The 20,615-nt window shown below is 52.0% G+C and overlaps 9 protein-coding genes across 10 annotated transcripts; 4 read left to right on the forward strand and 5 right to left on the reverse strand.

The window, feature by feature from the left end:
• Window positions 1–934: 934 nt before the first annotated feature.
• Window positions 935–2,121, forward strand: IUM83_07256 (uncharacterized protein; the record flags this gene model as incomplete). The annotated part of the gene is made up of 3 exons (XM_067931538.1): window positions 935–939; window positions 1,012–1,223; window positions 1,529–2,121. 3 exons carry the CDS (start codon window positions 935–937, stop codon window positions 2,119–2,121), a joined length of 810 nt encoding a protein of 269 aa, XP_067780359.1.
• A 3,813-nt stretch (window positions 2,122–5,934) lies between these two features.
• IUM83_07257 (putative amino acid permease YfnA) lies at window positions 5,935–7,833 on the reverse strand (the record flags this gene model as incomplete). The annotated part of the gene is made up of 2 exons (XM_067931539.1): window positions 5,935–5,979; window positions 6,139–7,833. 2 exons carry the CDS (start codon window positions 7,831–7,833, stop codon window positions 5,935–5,937), a joined length of 1,740 nt encoding a protein of 579 aa, XP_067780360.1.
• A 1,344-nt stretch (window positions 7,834–9,177) lies between these two features.
• On the reverse strand, window positions 9,178–9,868 carry IUM83_07258 (uncharacterized protein; the record flags this gene model as incomplete). Its single annotated transcript, XM_067931540.1, has 4 exons — window positions 9,178–9,408; window positions 9,480–9,596; window positions 9,661–9,726; window positions 9,800–9,868. 4 exons carry the CDS (start codon window positions 9,866–9,868, stop codon window positions 9,178–9,180), a joined length of 483 nt encoding a protein of 160 aa, XP_067780356.1.
• Window positions 9,869–10,660: 792 nt separating this feature from the next.
• On the forward strand, window positions 10,661–11,446 carry IUM83_07259 (Choline dehydrogenase; the record flags this gene model as incomplete). 2 transcript variants are annotated; one of them, XM_067931541.1, is made up of 4 exons in its annotated part: window positions 10,661–10,854; window positions 10,932–11,114; window positions 11,187–11,249; window positions 11,317–11,446. In XM_067931541.1, 4 exons carry the CDS (start codon window positions 10,661–10,663, stop codon window positions 11,444–11,446), a joined length of 570 nt encoding a protein of 189 aa, XP_067780357.1. The 2 variants fall into 2 exon arrangements, with proteins under 2 accessions (XP_067780357.1, XP_067780358.1); XM_067931542.1 differs by having other exon boundaries at window positions 10,956–11,114.
• A 1,567-nt stretch (window positions 11,447–13,013) lies between these two features.
• IUM83_07260 (Zinc finger, BED-type predicted) lies at window positions 13,014–14,428 on the reverse strand (the record flags this gene model as incomplete). The annotated part of the gene is made up of 2 exons (XM_067931543.1): window positions 13,014–13,038; window positions 13,263–14,428. The coding sequence occupies 2 exons, from the start codon at window positions 14,426–14,428 to the stop codon at window positions 13,014–13,016; spliced, it is 1,191 nt and encodes a 396-aa protein (XP_067780399.1).
• A 289-nt stretch (window positions 14,429–14,717) lies between these two features.
• Window positions 14,718–16,027, forward strand: IUM83_07261 (Mevalonate kinase; the record flags this gene model as incomplete). Its single annotated transcript, XM_067931544.1, has 3 exons — window positions 14,718–14,849; window positions 14,929–15,218; window positions 15,295–16,027. 3 exons carry the CDS (start codon window positions 14,718–14,720, stop codon window positions 16,025–16,027), a joined length of 1,155 nt encoding a protein of 384 aa, XP_067780486.1.
• A 122-nt stretch (window positions 16,028–16,149) lies between these two features.
• On the reverse strand, window positions 16,150–17,404 carry IUM83_07262 (DnaJ Heat shock protein; the record flags this gene model as incomplete). The annotated part of the gene is made up of 4 exons (XM_067931545.1): window positions 16,150–16,413; window positions 16,489–17,003; window positions 17,105–17,232; window positions 17,325–17,404. 4 exons carry the CDS (start codon window positions 17,402–17,404, stop codon window positions 16,150–16,152), a joined length of 987 nt encoding a protein of 328 aa, XP_067780400.1.
• A 448-nt stretch (window positions 17,405–17,852) lies between these two features.
• On the forward strand, window positions 17,853–18,801 carry IUM83_07263 (RxLR-like protein; the record flags this gene model as incomplete). Its single annotated transcript, XM_067931546.1, has 3 exons — window positions 17,853–17,966; window positions 18,050–18,689; window positions 18,788–18,801. The coding sequence occupies 3 exons, from the start codon at window positions 17,853–17,855 to the stop codon at window positions 18,799–18,801; spliced, it is 768 nt and encodes a 255-aa protein (XP_067780497.1).
• A 35-nt stretch (window positions 18,802–18,836) lies between these two features.
• IUM83_07264 (uncharacterized protein) lies at window positions 18,837–20,421 on the reverse strand (the record flags this gene model as incomplete). Its single annotated transcript, XM_067931547.1, has 3 exons — window positions 18,837–19,881; window positions 19,969–20,043; window positions 20,126–20,421. 3 exons carry the CDS (start codon window positions 20,419–20,421, stop codon window positions 18,837–18,839), a joined length of 1,416 nt encoding a protein of 471 aa, XP_067780398.1.
• Between the last annotated feature and the right edge of the window lie 194 nt (window positions 20,422–20,615).

Below are 20,615 nucleotides of genomic sequence, written 5' to 3' on the forward strand. Positions count from 1 at the left end.
CTTACACGTCGCGCTACGTGTATGAGGAAGCGAAAGTACTTAGTCATAACTTGAGTTAATTATACTTGAGTACACAAGTATAATATAAATCAAATAAAGACTCCAAGTGACTTTGATTAGGTAAAATGAGAACTGTACTGTTTGTAAATTGATCTTCCTCTAAAATCTGCTAAAACTGTTTATCATCTATGAAAGGGGTTGACAGCGGCTGGCTGTCAGAGCCCCGCTAATATGCATGTCTCTGATTGGTAGAAAGATGCTGCTTTCTACCAATAGGATCTTTGGGTAGGTGTGGACCACTCATTGTGGTGGCCCACTTCAATGTATCCATTGGTGTGACTTACACCAAGGTGAGGAAGTATCTAAAACTTTTAACAGATATCCTATCTGTTAAATTCACAAGTGGCTTGAAGCCACTTGTACGTGTAACCCCGTTACACACAGTGCCTTGGTGTGCAGCCGCTTACGGTCCAGCGGTACAAGCAGCGAGTTCGCGATGGATGCATTTCTGCCAAACACCATGGGAACAAGCTTAATAAAAATGCCTCCAAGGTGGATCTAGTGTGGCTCGTAAGATGGTTCAAATCGTTCGCCGCAGGAGTTGGCGAGGTGGTGCCAGTGAGAGTTCACGTGCAGAAGACCAAGGACGGAATGGTGAAAAGGTATTATAGTCGCGAGGACTATACGCTTCTACCTGCTATCTTTGTGTTGGACGCTTTGTACGATGAGATGTAAATGTTTGTGGAATGTAGCGTTCGCGTGTACGAGCCTGCGCGATCGGCTTTCAGAAAACTGCTGTCGCTCCACTGCCCGAACATTAGAATTCGGTCTTCGCAGTCGAACGTGTGCGACTTGTGCACTATCTACCAGACCCGGATGCGTCAACGTGCTACAGCAGAGCAAACGGAAGAGCTAGGGCAAAGCTGCACGTCGAATGCGGTACGTGGACATTGATAACATTTCTATTTACCGAGGATATGAATATCATTTTGATTTGATTGTTATCCGCAGACGTGAGTGCAAGAAAGATATTGCAGCCGCCCGAACCGAAAATGATCTTGCTGTGGTTGTAATGAACTTCTCGCAAGACCTGACGCTTCCATCCGTCACAACGACACCGTCCCAGTGGTACTTCTTCTCTTTACTTGCTGTCAATCTTTTCGGGATATTTTACGAGAACAATGGTACCCAAACGAACTATATCTACGATGAATTTGCCAGTGGTAAGGGAGCGACCAAATCAACTCGATGTTCGCCCATTTTTTTTCGTACGGTACTGATTCCAGCGAAGAAGAAGCGGTTTATGGTGTATGCAGACAATTGCTCCGGGCAAAACTAGAATAACCATGTCATCCGGTTCGTTTTGGCCCAGGTGCAGATGGGTACCTTTGAGCGAGTGGACTACAAGTTTTTGGTGAAAGGGCACACAAGAACTCCTGTGATCGTGGCTTCGGCCACATCCGTAAACACGTGAGTCGTGTTGATTGCTGGACTATGGATCACGTTGTTGCTCCGGTCAATGATTCAGCAACATCTAACAGGACTGTGCACATCACGGGCGGGAACGATTTTTTCAAGAGCTACAAGCCCATACTGGAAGAGCTGTACAAGAATTTGGTCGGAGTACAGCAGTTCCAGATCTTCTCCGTGCACCAGAACACGCCTGGCGTAGTGCAGTGTAAGAAGGGGCCAGAAGACAATGCTGTAGAAAAAGATCTCCGCCGCAAAGAGGACGGTATTCTGACAAAAAGCGTGAAAGTGGCTCGCGTGATGAAGAACTTCCTGAAAGATTTGGCTCCTCCCCCGGAGAAGATTGAGAAGATAGCCGAGCTGCACAACAACATCCGACCGTACGTGCCAGGTGAATTCCAACCAGACACCATGTATTCTGCTCCCACGAAGGACCAAGAAGAAGACGCCAAACAGCCAAGCAAGCTCGCCGCGACCACCGAGCTGCTATTGCAGCGGCTGCTGAAGCCAACCAAGACCGCTGTGGCAGAGACAACGATGAAGAAGACACTTCTGCATCGAAAAAGCCACGCACGTGATCGAGAACAGCGCTTGAGACCACGGCTGATTCGGGATGATGCTTATGTCCAGAGACAAACTAATTGTTACTAGTGAGTCAGTAGTCACTATTCTGAATTTATGGTGAATCCATAGTTTTGAACATGTTCTGCTTTGAATTTGAGGAAACGGACGCCACCATTGGCTCCGCAGCGTAAATTTACATCTAAACAGCCAATAAAACAATTCGATTTCAGTCTGGGACAGGAGATAATTTTTCCGCAACACTGTAGCTCAGTCAGATCTTGATTCTAGAAGACGCGCGGGGGCTCAGTAGAAGAGGAGACACTCTTCTTTCCAATGGTGTGCTTAAATCGCGATTCGTACTTAAGTTCATTATTATTCTTTGGTTTGACGTTGACTCGTATATGTTATGTTATCATTTGGGATGGTCAAATAACTGGTTCCCATTATTACGATACAGACGAAGTAAGTATATACGGGCTCTCTAATAGCAACTATCGTTATTCCCCAATTTCATAACAGTTACGTACCAATATACTACTATTGAGCAGTGCTTTGATAACTTTAAAAATCTTCCCGAATTTGAATTAAAATAGTTCAGAAAATGTGTTGAGAATATTTCCAAAACGCTGAGATGTGGTTAGTTTTAAAAAAAATTGTAGATTCTGTAGCGTTTTCCTTAAACTTTCAAAATGTTGTCTTGCTAAAAGTGGAAGATAATCTCAGTTCTCTGGATTTTATCCAGGGTCCTTAGGTGGATGCCACTCAAATGCCATTATTCTCCAATCGAAATACCTGCTGAATATGATTCGTTCGGTTCGGTTCAACAGGCGCTTGACGGGGCTGTGGTATTGAATTACCTGTCCTCAAATCAAATTATGCTGGTGTGTTGACCCAGTTTTTATTAAGTTAAAAAAAACAATTATTTCAAATAACTTGCATTCAAGTATAATACCTGTGACAGGTAATTTATCTGATCACTCGAACGACATCCGCGGATTTTTCCGCGTTCACGCAACATGCAGTCCTCGAGGAGATGAGGGCTCTCTTGATTAAGATTATTATACTGGGAACACCCGAAGAACGAGAGGGGGGGTGGGGGGTGCCAATGGATAATTGCTTGATCGTAAATGCGTGACGCGTAACCTGGATCACCTTCGTGCCACATTGTCCAGGCTAGTGTGGAACGAAGGTTGACCCTCTTCAGGAGAGGAGAACGTATAGCGTCCAGCTGTGGCACGCATGATTTTCGTGGGCGGCCATGGCGTTCTGAACCAAGTAGTGGGTGAGCAGCTCAAGAGCGCACTGCCGTCTCAGAAGGCCATCCTGCCCGCGTCCAAGGCGGCCCTGCAGCAGGGAAAATAATCCTGCTCAACCCGGAAATGCTACTAACTTGTTGTTGCTAGCAAACCAATGATGCTAAGTAAATAAAATATTAAGAGACGAAAGAGTAGCGAATCAATGCCGTGGACATGGAAGGTAACCTACTTATGGCGGCACGCCTGACCTAGGTCGTCTGCGACTTGGCTGAGAACACCTGTGTTGTGAAGTGTAGCTGCAAACGTTGATACAAGTTGTCGTTTGCCGATTCTGCAGCGATCAGAACAATGAACGAGAAGGTTTATTTTCACTGGAATCAGAACGCCACCTCTAGCTTATATTTTCTTATTAAAACAAAGTCGTGCGCCGCACGAAGAGAAGCTCTGAAATTTCGTGGCCTAAATTTGAAAGAGCAAACGAAACCAAGCTACGTCCTGCCTCGATTTGTTTATTTCTCGTAGCCTTCGCGACGTGAACGCGATCACAGGCAAGCTCTAACAAAGCCGTGCTTCGCCCGAAACAGCTCTGGGTTTTAGGTACTAAGGCTTGATATAATATGTCTGGAAGAAACAAGTAAACTACCTATATGGCCGCCATATGGTATTGCCCACATGCTGTATATTATACAGCATTCGAATTGCCAGATTTGGAATTGCATTGTCGGCATCTCCTACCTTGGAGGCTCTGGTGTAGAGAGCATATATTATCCACGCCCACCGCTCGGGTTCATCGAATAGAGATATAACATTCACAGCCTCACCGATAAAAGTGTCGCTTCCCGTGGTCGCCGAATGTGAGCATCATACCACGTATTTTCTGTTGGAGTAATGGACCTCACAGAGGAATTAGGACAGAGGAGGACAGTATGTCATGGACATGTAATTCTCAAGTTTCCAAGTCAGCCTAACCCGCCCCGTCATCTGAAGAGCCAAACCATGAAGTTCCTGTCCTCCATCGTTGTTCTCCTTGCTGTCGTGGCTGCCGTGTCCAGCTCTGCCACGCGGGACCTGGGAGAACAAGCTGCTCCGCGTTCCAAGTTTGTGAGGCTGCGGCGTGGATACCTGTGCCCAGCCAACTCCTACAAAAACATTTACCAGCAAATGCTGCAACCCTCTCAGCGATCATCCTGTGTGCAAAACCTTTAAGCTCTGCTGTGTCCAAAGCTGCACGATCAACTCCCCGTGTATTGTTAAATAGACATCAAGTGGGCGGCTGAACAAGCAGACCAAATCAAGGCATACACTTCATTGGAGCAACCAATTTGAGTCTCTTTTCAACTCAAACAGTACATACCGTGCACTCGACTACTCAGTGAATCATCAAAATGAACGTGTCAGACAAACATATATTATTGTGTTACTTTCATTTAATGAAGTCCGCGCGGTGTCTGGGGGAACAAGACCAGACCTCGGAAAAATACATATAATTATTTTATTTTACTGAGACGGTGGGTCAACTGTCTCTGGACTCTGTAGCAACCGCGGCCGCGACAGGATCACCCGTCACCTCCATCCTCAGCTCCACGCCAGTTGACGAGCAAAAGCATCTCTGCAGTCAGAGCCCTAGTTCGACTCCAGGTACTGCGCGATCAGAGCGGCATCGTCTAGGTTAACCTTCGTGCAACATCTGATCAATACGATTGGCTAATAGATTTCATGCATACGAGCTTATTGGCTAATAGATCTCACACTTAGCTGAGGTGGACGACACAAGTAACATCCAAGTAATTTATGGTTTTGTGCAAGTTATTATATTCAACAGGAAAAACTAAACAATAATTTATTTACAACTCATATGCAATTTTAAAGGGTATTCAACTTAGCAAACTCGCACGCCCGCTGGCACCTCTTAGCTCTGAAAAAAAATTCTGAGAATTAGCTCTGACTGAAATAAATCTCAGAGAACATATAAACTATTCTTCACCATCAGCGCAACGCACTACTTGCCGAGAAATGCAGCCAGTTGGTCTCAACGGCAAGAAATGTCGTTCTCCTTGATCGAGATATTATCTCGATGACGTGCCCATGTGTTTACAGAATTTATCACCAAGCGTTAGATTCGCGATCGACCACGTCACGGCAATCTGTATCAATGTCAGCAGCTGCACTTCACAACACAGGTGTTCCCAGCACGACCTAGTTATATAGTTATATATCTAACACCGACTCAAAAATGGCTGATAAAAGTACATCCGTTTGGCTCGCGAAAGAGCACCAATGATGATGACGAGCCCAACGACTACAATATACGCACGCGTATCCGTTTCTCACTCTTCCTTGCATCCTATAGTATCGTGCAAGCACAGCTTTGGTTGCCTGGGGCTTCGACTTGGGGGCCATAGCGCTCTTGCGTATTATACATTTCGCCCAATTCTACTAGCAACCATCCGGTTCATAGCTCAACAAACATCCCTCCCGGTTTAAGTGACAACGATCTAGTATTAGCGCTAGGCTGTATCATACACTTCTTTTCCCAAACTCACCACAAAATCCAGAGCTGTTCCGGGCGAAGCACGGCTTAGTGTTAAAAAATAGCAAGTTGAAATCATTAAGGAATGAGTTTTTGATATTTTTGTTAGTTTGACTAATCGGACACCCTCCATACTTGAAGGTTTACAAGTAGTGGATGCTGAATGAGTCATGCATGCAAGCACAGTAGCAAAAAATGCACACACAAAAAGTGAAAAAAGAAGATTAGAATAACTCGAGTGTTTTATCATTCGGGTAAAGTAAGTTTGCGTTTTCCTGACTAGTTATCCTTCACCATGGAGTTCATCGAAGGGCGCACCTCGTTGAGAGACGGACGCGTGCCCACGTAGCTGTCGTCGCCTGCGCTGTGGATGCTGGGCAAGTGGTACTGGAGCAGCTCCGCCCAGCCGTTTTGGCTGGCAGCGTGCTGCTGGCCGTACGCGAAGTATGAGAGCACACCAACCAGCACCCAGGCAACACCGAGGATCAAACCCAGGTTGCTGATCTGTGCGACGAGGTAGAAGTCAGCCAAGATGCAGATCATCGGGATGTACGGCACGAGCGGAGCCGAGAAGTAAAGCGGGTCGTTCGCAGCCTGCGGGCACTTGATACCCATCACAATCGTCGTAACAACGGTCGCCACCAGGCAGATGATGGCGATCACCAGGCACGCCGTCGAGTCGTGGGTCACGTAGCCCTGCTGGTAGAAGAAGGCCGTCAGGAGCGCCAAGGCCACCGACGAGCCAATGAACTTGGGTGCCGTCTGCGGCGAGTGTTCCGACATGCGGATCATCATGAGGGACGAGTTGGACATGACAAACGAGATCAGGATGCCGAAGTTCACGATGTCCCACAGCGTCACGAACGGGACGATGAAAGCCACCAGCGTGAAGAAGATACCCGTGATCAGAGTGTTCACGAACAGGTTGCCCTTGGCGTCGACCTTCGCGAAGATCTCCGGCATGAGTCCATCGCAGGCAAGCGCGTAGTTCAGGCGCGGCTGGGCCAGGAAGGCAATAAGCACCACCACAGGCATCGTAATGGTCTCACCAGCGCGCACGATCTGAGCGGCCCAGTCCCAACCGACACCAGCAAAGCCGTCCGGGAAGCTCGTGGCCTCCGAGTACGGCACCATGCCTGATAGCACGAACGAGCACAGCACACTCAGCACCGCTGTGCCCGTGACGACACTCAGCACAGCGATAGGCATGACCTTCTTGGGGTTCTTGGCCTCAGCAGCAAGACAGCAGACTTCATCGAAACCGATGTAGCCGAAGAAGGCCTGGGTGGCACCCGTGATGATACCCTGCGTGCCGTACGCCATGTCTCCGGAGCTGTTTTCCGCGCGAGCCGGCACGAACGGACTGAGGTTGTCTGGGTCGATGGCGCAGAAGCCGGCGATGATGATGAACACAACGACAAACATCTTGAGAATCGTGAATCCGTTGACGAACACCTTGCCGAATCGGACACCGGCGAGAAGCACGATCACACACAGAGCTTGGATCAGAGCCGACAGCACGTTGGCGTACTCCAGGTTGAGCCAGTGAACACTGGCGTCCGGGTGCTCGAGCACAACCCAGTCCTCGACCTTCTGCGCCCAACTGCGGGCCACACCAGCGCCGGACACGGCGTACTCCAGCGTCAACAGCCAGCCGGCGACCACGGCAGGCATCTCGCCAATAGCGTGGTAGGCGTACGCGTACGTACTACCGGACGAGGGAACCCGCGTGGTGAGCTCCATGTAGGCCAGCGCGTTCATGCAGCAGACCAAGCCGCCGATGAGCCAGCTCACCACGGCCGACGGGCCTGCGGTGTCGCTCACGATCGACGCCGCCGTGGAGAAGATACCGCTGCCGACTGTGCCTCCGACTCCGATGCAGATCAAGTCAAAAAGACTGAGTGAACGGGGAAGATCCTGGGAGTTCTCCTCCGCTTGGATGACTTGCATGGGCTTGCGGCGCATCATGCGCTCGAGCAGCGGCGTTTTCGAGGAGTTCACCGACTTCTCCATGGCGCTTCCTTGCGGGTAGTCGAGAGAGGCAAGCAAGCGATACGGAGGCCCTGCTGCCAGCAAGCGAAACGCGGAATGAACAGCTACGCTCCCGTGAGGCGGTCGGCGCGAGGAATCGACTTGGTGGAGTGGGTCGCGGACTCCACGTGAGAGGGAAGTCTGGCTCCGTCCGGGGTTCGGTGCACTGCCCGCGCAGAGAGAGGGAGCTGCGACCATGGACCAGCCATCGCGCCAAGGGCTCACATACTTTGACTGGCGCGGGCTGGATGGCAGCGCGCGTGCAGATGCAGCGAAGTGGGCCTAACGGCCGTTGCACACGAGCAAGGTCTAGCACGGACGTGTCCCAGTCGCAGCCGTGGCCTCTAATCCTGTTGTTGAGAGGCCCACGGCACCGCGTTTCAACAGTAAAAGCGCCAAGCGGATGGATAAAGACGGTCGCGCGCTAGACCAAGAAGGACATGCCGCCGATCCTCGCATACTGAAACCAAGTGCTTCGCGTGCGTGCCGAAGAGGGGTACGCCGTGATGATCAGGCGGGGTTTTGTCGCGCTTGAGCCGGTGAAGCGCGAACACGCCGAAGCAGTGCTTAACAGCAGCGGCAGCGATGGCTGCATTTCGGAGGACTCACCTCCGCCGCGTCGCATTCGGGATGCGCCTCGAGGGAGTTCGTCTACAAGTTTAGCTATTAATAGGACTGTAGACGAAAATGCGAAGGACCGGAATCGCTTTCGAAGCGCGACTAGCCCACATTCCCATCATCCTATACGAAAACGAAGATAAAGCTCCCATCTCCATTCTGGAAGTGGAGTCGAAAAGAGACGGATCATTGACAATATGTGAGTACTCGATGAGCACTTTTTGTTACAGCTACTGTTGTCGTTCCAAAAGATACTTTGTTGCTGAGGTTATTGATGGAAATCTAAGAGTGCCGGGTCCACTTGGCAAGTCAAATAAGGTTCTATGACAAGCTATTATAATTAAAGTTAAACAGAACTGTCATCTTCAATGGGTAAACTAATCTCGCAACAGTGATAATAAAGCAGGTACCTAGAGCAACATTATATTTCCTTATCGGCTCAGTTAGTACGCAGCAGAACTGTTTCCGTGGCGGCACAACCCAAGACCTGCAAATTCCTCCCGCTCAGGCAAGTCACATGCCGTGGTATACATGTACAGTCACGAATCACGCCCTCCTTACTTTGCTGAACGTGCAAGGCATCGATGCTGGATACTTCTTCCCCACGGAGCCGTGTGGTGCACTCCCGCCAACTCCCGCAAGTTGTTCAATCGCGGCCCAAACAGTTTTATAGACCTCTCTCTGAACGCCAAGGCGTCACCGTGAATTTCATGAAATCGTATCATCATCAATCAGCCCCCGTCGCGCGGACGCAGACAAACCGCTGCAAAGCTCCTGCTTCATATACTCGCGATGAAAGTGAAGCGCTTCTAGCCGCAACCTCAAGTTTCTCTCCTCCTCTTCCATTATCGCGATCAAATTCAATGCTTCGTGCTGGCGTTGCTTCTCCGTCGTGAGCCGATGAGACTGCTGCCTACTCGTCGCCTCACGCAGTTGTCTCTGGGGTGAAAATACTGTTTAGGAGAGCCTACCAGTGGCAATATTGTTGAATTTTGAGGCTCGAAACGAACCTGTTTTTCGAGGCGCTGCTCAATAGCCTGCTGCTCTTCAGCTCGTATACGCTCTTTTCGACATCGGCGCTTGTACTCTAATTCCGCTTCCTTTGCCTTTCGTTCAGCCAACGCCACCTGAAATTTCACGAGTTATGATACTTATCTACAAAAAGTTACGAGCCCAAAATCAAGCACAAACCTTGCGCAGCTCTTTCTGCTGACGAGCCGCTTCGATGCGGTGCACTTCGACCGCGCGCTTCTGTTTCTATCAATGTCAAAGCACATCGTCATTACAAACAGCATTCTTACTAAGTAAAGTGGAAAATTGATGGTCTTACTGCGAGAAATTCCAATTGCTCGCGGCTGCGAGGCACCTTCCATTTGCGCTTACGCTCTGAAGACGGCATCTTTGTCGGTTTAATGCCAACATTTGAATAAGCATTTCGATCTGTTGTAATTGAGTGGTGGCCTTGAAGACTCAGCGGATAGTTCGCTTCTAGAATATCCGAAGGATCTGATTGCGTCTGGGTTTTGGTGAGAGTCGCTTCCAGACGAGTCCTCATGGTTTGCATGTCACGGAGCGCTCGCTCTTCTTGAGCTCGAAAATGTGCTATCCGGCGTGCCAATTGCTGTGCGGCATCTTCTGCATCCATCCGAGCAACAACGACATGGTAGATATTTTCTCTGCCTGTCTCCGACGAGGTTTCTGGATCCACTACATTCTGTCCCCACACGCTGGGGCCGTCCACATCATGGCTTCTAGGCAAAGGACAGGCGGAGGCTGAGGCTGCAGTAAAACACCGCCTCGATCCGATAGCACTTGAAGGTCGCCTCCCTGAGGTTCCTATAGGACGAACAGGTTGCGATGGGTTAAAGCAATTGGGGGTGCCGACAGCGCTGAAGGTTTTCTTTCAGTCGGGCACGAGGTCGGTGCGAGCGAGCTGGAAATCTGTGGGCGACTGCGAACAGATCCAGCTGACTTCGGCCGCACGAATAAAATTCTTGGTGGCTTAACGCCCTGGTTCATGACATCAACTCGAGTTACGTCCAAAGCATCCACCTAAGCAAGGTTTTCAAATCAACGCAACAAAAGAAGGCTTCATAAGCTGGCAACCAGTGAAGCTATTTTTACAATCAAGGCCTTGAAGGTGGATAGATAACCGCTCAGCAAGCGACCCCAAGTTTCAGACGAGCGCAAGATGTCAAAGCGCAGTGGTATGCCAACTCAAGCACCGCAGCCCTCGAAGCCGCCCGGTTGCAAGAGGAACGAGTTACCACGCTCGGCGAGACCCTCATCTCCAGCACAAGCGCCGAGTTCTCGTCGCAGTATCAAAGCGATTCCCAGCCAAAACTCGATTCAGAGTAATGATGACAACAACAGTTCTTCCAACAGGTAGACCTTCAACCTTCAATTTGAGTTTTCTCGGGCTCCATCAGTATCCACTCACGAAGTGTTGCAATGATATTAAGTCCACACACTTCTGCACGAGACAGTGAACCAGCCACAGACGACGAAGCAAACATCACTTCTGCCTTCGGGGGTGTAAATGAATCAACGGACTATGGAATTTCTTTCCAGTTCGACATTGCACAGCGTCAAGCTGTCGCGATGCTGAACAACATCACCAAAAAGAGCGAGCGAAATCACCAAAGGTACGCTAAAGTATGTATTCCGTGAGTGATACATTGGCCGTGTCTTACGGCTTCGGTTATTTATTTGGCCAGGTACGACGAATTTCGCGATAACATTTCGGTAAAAGACAAGCGCATCGATGAGCTTCACGCATCGTAAGTGCTCATCCTGTTGGGTTACGGTACTTATATACCGGGTTCTTGACAACAATTCTACTCTCAGATTCGAAGATTTGGCCTGCCAAACAGCAGGCTTAGAAAGACTTTGCAACAGCGATGTCGATGCTGCTTCGCTAGAGAAACTTTTCATGGCCATTCCTTTACAACAACGTAAACTCTACCAGGGAGAATAAACCACACGATCGCAACAGACACCAGGCTTTAGATCATCACACGTCCACAACAGCATCTTCTCGGTCGTGAGGGAGTCTGGATACTAACTTGTTTTTAAAGATTTGTTCAAGCGTCAGATCCGGCGTGAAAGCGTCCAGAACCCTTGATGTCTGTAGTTTATTGCTTGTTTCAGTCTCTTTTTGCCAGTGCGTTCTCCACTCTTTAGCCATCACTACCCATTGTGTCTTGCTCCACACTCTTTCTGCTGGGAATAGTTTATCATCACTTTCGCCCATTTTAATCCTTCCAGTTGAATTAAAGCATTGAAGAAGCGCTGGGTCAGCATCTGCCATCGACTCAGTGTGCAATTGCGCATCAGCACTGGTCGAATTTGCAATATTACCCTTCGGCCTGTTATTTTGCACAAAACCAAGCAAATCTTTTGACGGGCGCATGGCAGTTTGAGCGAATAGCTTCATTCGCAACATTGGCAACAAAATATTCTGCGAACAAGTTGTTGAAGGTGCAGATGGGATGAAACACTTTCCAGGAACAACCTCACCTAGAAGAGGCGTGCTAGTCACGAAGCTGAATAACCGAGACCCGAACATGTGCATCAACGGATGTGAGTCAGACACGAGCATGTAAAAAAACTTGGGGTTGTCAAAGTCACACATTGACTCCGCATCAAATGGGTACTTGCGCTCCTTGAAGGTCAAGATATCTTCCATGAACTGAGCAGCAGCTTCATCACTCAATGCCAGTAGCCGAGACGGGTTCCGTGTTGACGATGCAGCGCAAAACCAACCACGAAAGTATTGCTTCGCATACTTTCCGATCGAAAGCCATTGGAGCGATGGTTGGTGACGAGCCAAAAGTGGGTGCTGAAGATTGTAGTTGAATGTATATCCAAGAATCATCAAAGGCTGATCGTACAATTTCCACATGTCGTTCACTTTTTGCAGTAACGAGCGCACCTGCTCAACAGATCGCCCACCTCCGGCAGTATCTTCCCAGTCAGACAATATTATCTCATATTGCTGTTGCATTCTGCCGAATTGGTAGAAAATATCAGACAACGAAAAGGATGAAGCGAAGGTGCCGACCATCATCTTGTACGTTTCTTTTAGTGGTGACATCAGCTCGCTCAAAGCCACAACATTTTCCCAAAATTCGGGATCCTGGATTGTCCGTATTGCAGCACTCGAAAGTCCGCACTCCGCCAGCTCATCTACCGTATTTCCAGCGCTGTCTTTTCGTGGATTACCTGCTCTTGATCTGTTTCTGGGGTCAGAAGAAGCCTGGACAACCTTCGACGAGATAATCTTGATCATATCTTCATACTGCCGAACAGAATCGACAGCTTCAATGAAGGAATACCAGTTATGCAGTGTTGGTGCATGCAGCACTGCCTCCGGATCGCCACATTCTCGTCTTAATACTTTCAGTACGCGGCGATTTGAGAACATTTGGATTAGCTCGGTCACCTCGCCAATAGTATCCACTGATTTGTCGGACTCCGTTAGGACGACGCCCAGTAGCATTTGTAACAAGTGTGAAAAGCACGGCACCACTGGGATGGCCAAGCTAGTCCATTCGCTCGAACTTACGGCTAGCCGAGACGCAGTATACGTGAAAGCTGTGTCGGCAACAATGTTGATCACATGGATACCTTTCCTTCGCAAACCAGTCAAGTTGCCCTTGAGTTTTTCGGCTAATGGCTCGGGTTGGCTTTCCTCAATTCCCAAGTCGATGAGGTCCCAAGTAGTCGCCTCGCCAAGAGCATTTACCAGAGAGAGCAGGACAAAACTCGATCTTGGATACTTGGTGACCCACCAGTTCACAGCCAAAGTAACTCCAACTTGCTCATCTTTCATCTTCATAATTTGTTTTTCGTGAGAAGCAATTCCAAGTGAGGAGATTAAATCAGCAGTCGGGGGCTCAATCTTCGCGTGCAGATCACCAAACATCGAAGCAGACTGTTCTGTCCACGTCCAGTCCCAAGGCAGACCCGCTGATACTGTCGACGATACAACCAGCTTGTTCAAAGCGTCTGCATGAATTCCACCAGGTGCAATGTGAAGCTCATCGGGTCGGTGAGGTAGTGGGGCACGATATTTAGTGGGTTTCTTGGAGAGATCACGGAGGCGAGGTTTGGCAGGCGCGCTAAGTTTCTTTGGAGTTGATACATTTTCTTCATAGTTCACCGGCTTTGGTGACGCCATGCCCGTCGCAAGTCCCCCACTCATCTCGGAAGATAGCAAAGGTAGCGGCAGTGGCATGAAATCGTCCACTCCCGTCGTGTCCGGTGCACCATTCGCCTTGGCAACCAGAGTTCCAGTTCCACGCACAGCAGTATTCCGCAGCTGCAAGCCAGACCCGTCCCCTTGGTCTTCACTGCTGGGCCGTGCCTTTTTCCTTGGAGCAGGTGAGGTCTCCTGCAGGAGCATGTCGACGCTGCGGCTCTGCGATTGGTGTCTCTTGTTAAAGTTGGCAGCATCCTTCTGCGCGCACAGCAGTTTCAGCTGCGTCACCACCTCCGAAGGGCAGTAAATGCACTTCTGCAGGTGGCGGATCATGTTGCCCGACACTCCGCGCACAGCCACGGGGTTCTCCCCGTTCTCGGTGCAGAATCTGCAGTAGGCGTTGTGGTGGAAGCGGTTGCGCTTCTCTCCTCGGACGAAGAACTGCCACGCGGGGTGGCTGGGCCTGCCCATCTTCTTCTCGTCCGCGTCCGAGTGTTTGCCCATGAGCTCCTGGTCGAACATCCCGTCCGTCGGGGGCCCAGTCGAGGGGCCTCCGACGCCCGCGCCGCCGTCTCCCATGGGGATCAGCGGCGCTCCGCCCGTGTAGCTGGACAGGTCGAAGAGCGCGGCGCCCGTGGTCACGTCCGCGGCGTCCACCTGCTCGGGGCCTTTGCCTGACGCGGCGTCCTCCACGCCCAGCGCCTGTCCAGCAGCCTTCGCCTCCGTCTCCATCCACGCACGACTCGAGCCGGGCATGCACGCGCAGTGCAGTCCACAAGTCTACAGCTAGGCAAGCGTCAGATCTCCATGAGTGAATGTCACTTCAACACTTCAACGCCGCTCGTCACCTTTTTGCTGCGCTTGGGCGACGCGTAAATACTGCCTCTCGGAACACTCGGCTTCGTAAAAACTACTGGCGAGAAACTGCGTGCCGCCGTTTTGGTACAATGGTGTGGAGCACACACTTTTTTGACTTGGTACACTGTGCCGAACTTGCGTTGCAACGTTCTGGCGGTCGAAGGTACGGGCCCAGTTGCCAATCGTCATGGCAGGAGAGCGCGAGGTCGTGCGCGTGTCGGCGCCCGGCAAGCTGCTGCTGCTCGGCGAGCACGCCGTTGTCTACGGCTGCCCCGTGGTGGCGGTGGCGCTGTCGGACCTGCGCATCCAGGCGGAGATTGTGCGTCGCTTGAGCCACGAGCTCACTTTGCTGCTGTAGTTGAAGAGGAATGGGCTGACTGTGTTGTGTGGTTTTGCAGACTCGCATCGCTGTTCCTGCAGGCGTGCAGCCGACCATTGAATTTTCCTGCAAAGACATCAAGTCTACGCGGGACAAGGAGCCGCTCCACCGCGCGTACGCGACCTCCGAGCTGCAGAAAGTGGTTGAAGGGCTCGAGGATGAAGTCCACTACGTGCCAACCCCGGCGCAAGAGGTGATGACGCGCATCGAGCAGGTGCTGGACGGCGAGACACCTGAGGACGCCAAGGCCATGCGTGCGCCACTGTTCTTGTGCTGCGCGTTGCTCCGTTCGTCTGGATACCTCAGCGGGTAGGTCCGGCTGTCGGAAACTGTGGATATGCATGCCGATGTCTAATTTGAAACTTTTTTTTCACAATGTGCACAGGACCAAGGGGGGACTGCATGTGGAGGTGGCAACGTGCAACCTGCCTATTGGTGCTGGACTGGGCTCTTCGGCGGCGATGTCCGTGGCGCTTTCTGGCGCGTTTGCGGAACTGTCGGACAGCCCTAGCAAGCATGAGCTGGACTTCATCAACTCGTACGCCTTTGGCGCTGAAGTTATTCTACACGGCTCGCCTTCTGGTGCAGATAACACTGTGTCGTGTTTTGGTGGTACCTTGATCTTCCAAAAGCACCCGGAGCCATCCTTCCGCCGCATTCAGTGTCAACTCAACAAGTTCCGCTTTCTCTTGGTAAACACGGGCGTCCCGAGATCTACAAGAGAGCAGGTCGGCAATGTTCGAAAGCTCTACGAAGCAAATCGTGAGAAAGTGCAGAAGCAATTTGACATCATTCAGGAGCTTGTCGAGAAGTTCGTCGAACTCAGTGAGCGAAGGGTGCTGTCTGAGGAGGTGCTTGGCCAAGAGATCGAGCATAACCAGCAGATTTTAAATGGCTTGGGCGTGGGCCATACGCAAATTGACGAGGTGGCGCGTATTTGCAAGCAATTTAACGGAGCTACAAAGCTGACTGGTGCAGGTGGTGGCGGTTGCACCATTTCACTGTTGCCGCGCAGTCTCAGCAACGAAGATCTAGCGAAGCTGATCATGGAGCTAGAACGCAAGGGGTTTGAGTGCTTCGCCAGTTCAATCGGAGGTCCGGGCTTGATCCGGGCCTAGTCAAATAAAGTTTTGACGTGCGTTCGCACGAGAAACGAACCTTGAAGTAACTAGAACGGGATTTACAATGAATTATGTCTCTAACTACACACAACGGCTGAGTCGCGCGTGTCATTTGTCCTCTACGCCGTCTGAGCTGCTGGTGCTGGGACTGCATCTGGTACCGGAACGGTCTTTACTGAGCGCTCAGCCGAAGCCGGCGAGCTCTTCGTGGAAGTCGAGGAGGCAGCGCTGGAAGCGCGACGCTTCTTCTCCATCTTGTTCGCTGCCTTCACTTCACGAACGCCACTTGCCACGTTCGTCGCAGCACCAGCAAAGCCTCCGACCACGTAGCCGCCAGCTGCAACTCCACTCGCCAGCAACACACCTCCGCCCGTCACAATTGCCTACAAAGCATCACAAATTGGTCGATAAACACGGATCCCCATCAGACCAAACGTAGATAACATCGACAAACGTACTGCAACAGGAGCCGCGACAGCGCCAATGGTCGCCTTCTTTAGCCCTCCCATGAAGGTAGGTGTGGGCTTCTGGTTAGCGACTTCGATGGCCGTCTTCCCGCTCTCCGCTCCAGTCTCAGCAGGTCCCGGTCCGTCCACCGCCGTCGCAACAGGAACTTCCGTTTCGCTGTCGCTGGACTGCTTGCTGTCCTTGCGCTTGCGGGCGGCATTGACGCCAGCCTCGCCCATCTCTTTAATGCCCGAGGCCAAGTTGACAACCATAGCGCCAGTTCCGGCCACGATCGCGGCAGATCCCATGATCACCCCGCCCACGATGGACTTGCCACCATAGAGAAGGCCCTTGGCAGGCGCGTACACGGCGCCGCCCGCAGCGCGCTTGAGGCCCTTGGAGCGGTCGGGGGCGTCCGGGTCCATCGCCTCGCCGAAGCGGAAAAACTCCTCGAAGATTTCCATGGCGCGTTCCTTGGTCATGGGCTGCGCGCCGTCCTCCAGTCCTTCCTTGCCGTAGATGTCATCTGCATCGAGTGGCACCAACACGCAAGCAACGAACGCAGTGAGCAACCTACGCCACATCCTGTGCATCGGCAGAGAGTCGGCGGCGCGGGGGCGGACGTACAGATCTTGCGCGTGTCGTCGTTCGAGAGCACGTTGTAGGCCTCGCCCACGATCTTGAAGTTGGCCTCGGCCGTGAGCTTGTCCCCCAGGTTCTTGTCCGGGTGGTACTTGATGGCCAGCTTACGGTAGCTGTGCAGTTGATAACAAACACACAGAGAACAAAGCGTCAGTTTCTCCGTCACGTAGCGTCTTATGTCTTTCACTGCTGCTGCTGCACGTACGCCGTCTTGATCTCCTGCGCCGTGGCGGTGCGCGCCACGCCCAGGTTCTCGTAGTAGTCGTCGGAGGCGAGGTTGCTCATGGCGGCGGGGGGGAGCGGACGCGAGGCGAGACGTGCGTGCGTGGCGTGTGCCGTCTGGAGACGGATGAGATGTGGGTGGGTGGGTGGAGTCACCGACTCTGGTCGGAAGAGGGCGTCGCCTCGCGATTGGTGGAAAATGGACATGATTTTTCTGTGCAAAGTCGAGGGCGAGACATGGATACTTTCGGCCCAAAGTCAACACTGGCAAGGGAAGTGCTGATCACGGGGTACAGTACATGTCTTGGCGGCACAGGGGATTACTCATGGTCATCAACAGGAACTCCATGATGTGCACGACCTGCACGTCTATTGGTGGTGACATGGGATTGGCAAGTGGCGGCAAATTCAATTTGAACGGCCGTGACGCTGGCGGCGGTTTGCAACCGTCGGTGCCTTCCGTGCGGACGGCAAAAATGGCCGAGTGGTGACCACTGTGGTCCTCTGGGAAATGTGCGGGGTGCAGGTCGTCGCTGCCCTGCTGGGTCTGTGCACGGCTCTGCTGGTGGTAGCCGCGTCTGCGCAGGATGGCGCGTGCGAGTGTCTGCAGGACCCGCCGAAGAAGGCAAGTGGGTCTGGTGAGGTTGATTTTCCCGGTCTCGTTGGTGTCTAACGGCAATGCTGTGCTTTGATGCCGTTGGTGAACAGAACGCCCAGCCCCTCGTATTCTGCAACTGGTACAACCCCACGAGCTGCTGCCTCCCGGCACATGACGCGGACATCAACGGCAAGTTCCTGGCGCTGATTGAAGCCGGCCCGGCATGCGATAAGTTCCAGAATGTGGCCAAGCGCTACCTGTCCTTTGCATTCTGTTACTCGTGCGATCCAGAGGAACCGACGCACTTTACAGCGCCCCTGGACACGCACTTCTTCAATGCCAGCACCAATACGGTGAAGATCTGCGCTAGCGTCGCGATGAACATGGCGCCGAAGCTCTTCTCGGACTGTGGTTTACTGCTACCTGACGACCGACAAACGATCTGCTCGCCCAACTCGCCCATAGTTCCGCACAAAGTATGGACTGGCTGCCAAGACCAACAATACATTTGTCAAGACAACTCGACGTCGTCATGGTACTGCTCGGACTCAGCTTGCGGCGAGGCGGGCACACCACCAGGCTTCAACGACGTGCCATGCAACGCTTCAAGGCACACGTGTGATGGCGTGCTTATGTTTCTCAACGACAACAGGGGAGCAAAGCCACCCAACTACGAGAATTACCCCGTCGAGATTGTTGATGAACAGCTCTGCAGAGAGGAGTATGGCGAAGAGGAGGCGGCTTCCAGGTGTAAGTGTCTGCGCGACCCCTCTACGTCCACGCGACCAGCGCCGACGTTGGTACTAGTTCTAGCGCTTAGCATATTTTTGGCTGTACCATATACACAGCCCAAACAAGGTAAAAACGAGATAATAGAAAAGTAAATCTACCTGATCATTATGCCCGCATGTGGCCACCATTAGCGCGATCCTTCTCACTCTCGGTCCGCACTTCCATTGTTTCAAAATCCGCTTTGTCGTCCTCCTCCTTCTTATAACCGGGGGCCTTGTTGCCAAACCGTGTGAAGTACGTTCCTTCCACCAGAGCCACGAACTCGGGCCAGAGCTTGAGGTGGCTCAGCATAATTTTGGCTGCGGCAGTAAGTGGAACAGACAACATCATCCCCACAACGCCCCATAATAGCCCCCACGCCGAAAGTGATAAAATCACGATCACTGGATCGATCTCGAGCTTGCGGCCGAATACCTTTGGCTCCACAAAGTTGCCCACGAACATGTGAAAGCACATTGGAAGAACTACCGCCAAGAATTTTTCCATTGGGTTCATCAGGTCGGAAGGCGTGATAGCGATGATGCAAATAGGCGCAACAGAGGCAATCATGGCTCCGACGTTGGGGATCCAGTTCAAAATGAACGTCAGCATGCCCCACACGATGGCCAACCCCACGTTCAGCGAGACGTACACGATCGTAACCAATAGTGCCACGAACAGCGAAAGGAAGCACTTTAGGGTCACGAAGCGCTGAATATCGTGGTCGATCTTGGACCAAACGCCACCAGCGTCACTTGCACGGGTGCGTGTGCACAGGAAATACGTTAGGTAAATCAGCGTCACGAACATGACGGACAGCAAGTCCATCGTCTCCGTAACCACTATGCGCGCAAGTTTATCAACGTTGTCGTGCAGCGTCGTCGTAATGTTCACAGGCAGTCCTATCTGTTCGAGCAAGTGTTCCACGCCCGCAACAAGGTGGTTGTATCCAGTCTGGTAAGCGCCGGCGTCCAGCGCATGAACCGAAAGCACTGTGATGTAGCCAAGCAGTCCGAAAAAAACGCACACCAAGCTGACAGCAACGAGCGACGCGAATGCACGTGAGCAACCACGCGACTTCCGGCGAGCATGACGCCCATGGGAAGTGCAAACGCAAAGGAAATACTTGGGTGACACGTCGATCACCTCGACCAAGGGGTCCACGAGGTACCTGCAGAGATAAAACAACAACGTCCGGTCAATACATGTGCGATCATTTCCAGCAAACAATAATATGTAGCTCAACCGCTGCACTTACATGAGGAAAATCGCCAGGAAGAATGGAATCAGCACGGCCTGGAACCAAGCCAGCAAGTAGCACGCAGCTGCCAGGCTGCAGCAATTAATTAAGCAAGGCAAATAAATTAGAGCAGAGCAATCGAATCACGCGACGGTCTCAACACTAGCCCACGTACCCAGTCGCCAGCAACGCGCCTTTTGTCTCGAACGCAAGCTGCCGCACCGGTCCGTCGAGCGCCGCCAAGATGTCGTTGGCCACGCTATTGTAGAAGGGCCGAACGCTGTCGTCACCGTGTCGGCCCTGACCGCCGAAGGTGCCGCTGCGCTCCGAGCTGATGGAGATGGTGGACGATGCCGAGGGGGACAGCTGCACGTTGGCCAGGTTGGAGTTGCTGCGCCGCATGGGCGACACGTGCGGCGACTCCATGTCCAGCGACGCATAGGCCTGCTCCTTCTTGCCCACGAGCTTCATCCTGTCGGCCGTCTAAAGACTCTGGCAACTGCTGCAGCCTTGGGGGCTCGTCCTCTGTCTCGCCAGCGCGTGAGAAGGCCCGAAGGGGGAGTGAGAGACGCCGCACCGGCTGACCTGGTCGAGTCTGAGCTGCTGGATTATGATGGCGTCACGCGCGCGCTAAGAAAAGGCGCTGAGATGTATTGGTGTGGGAT

Source organism: Phytophthora cinnamomi (assembly GCF_018691715.1).
Source record: "Phytophthora cinnamomi strain GKB4 chromosome Unknown Contig127, whole genome shotgun sequence".
In the NCBI taxonomy this organism is placed as follows: Eukaryota; Oomycota; class Peronosporomycetes; order Peronosporales; family Peronosporaceae; genus Phytophthora; species Phytophthora cinnamomi.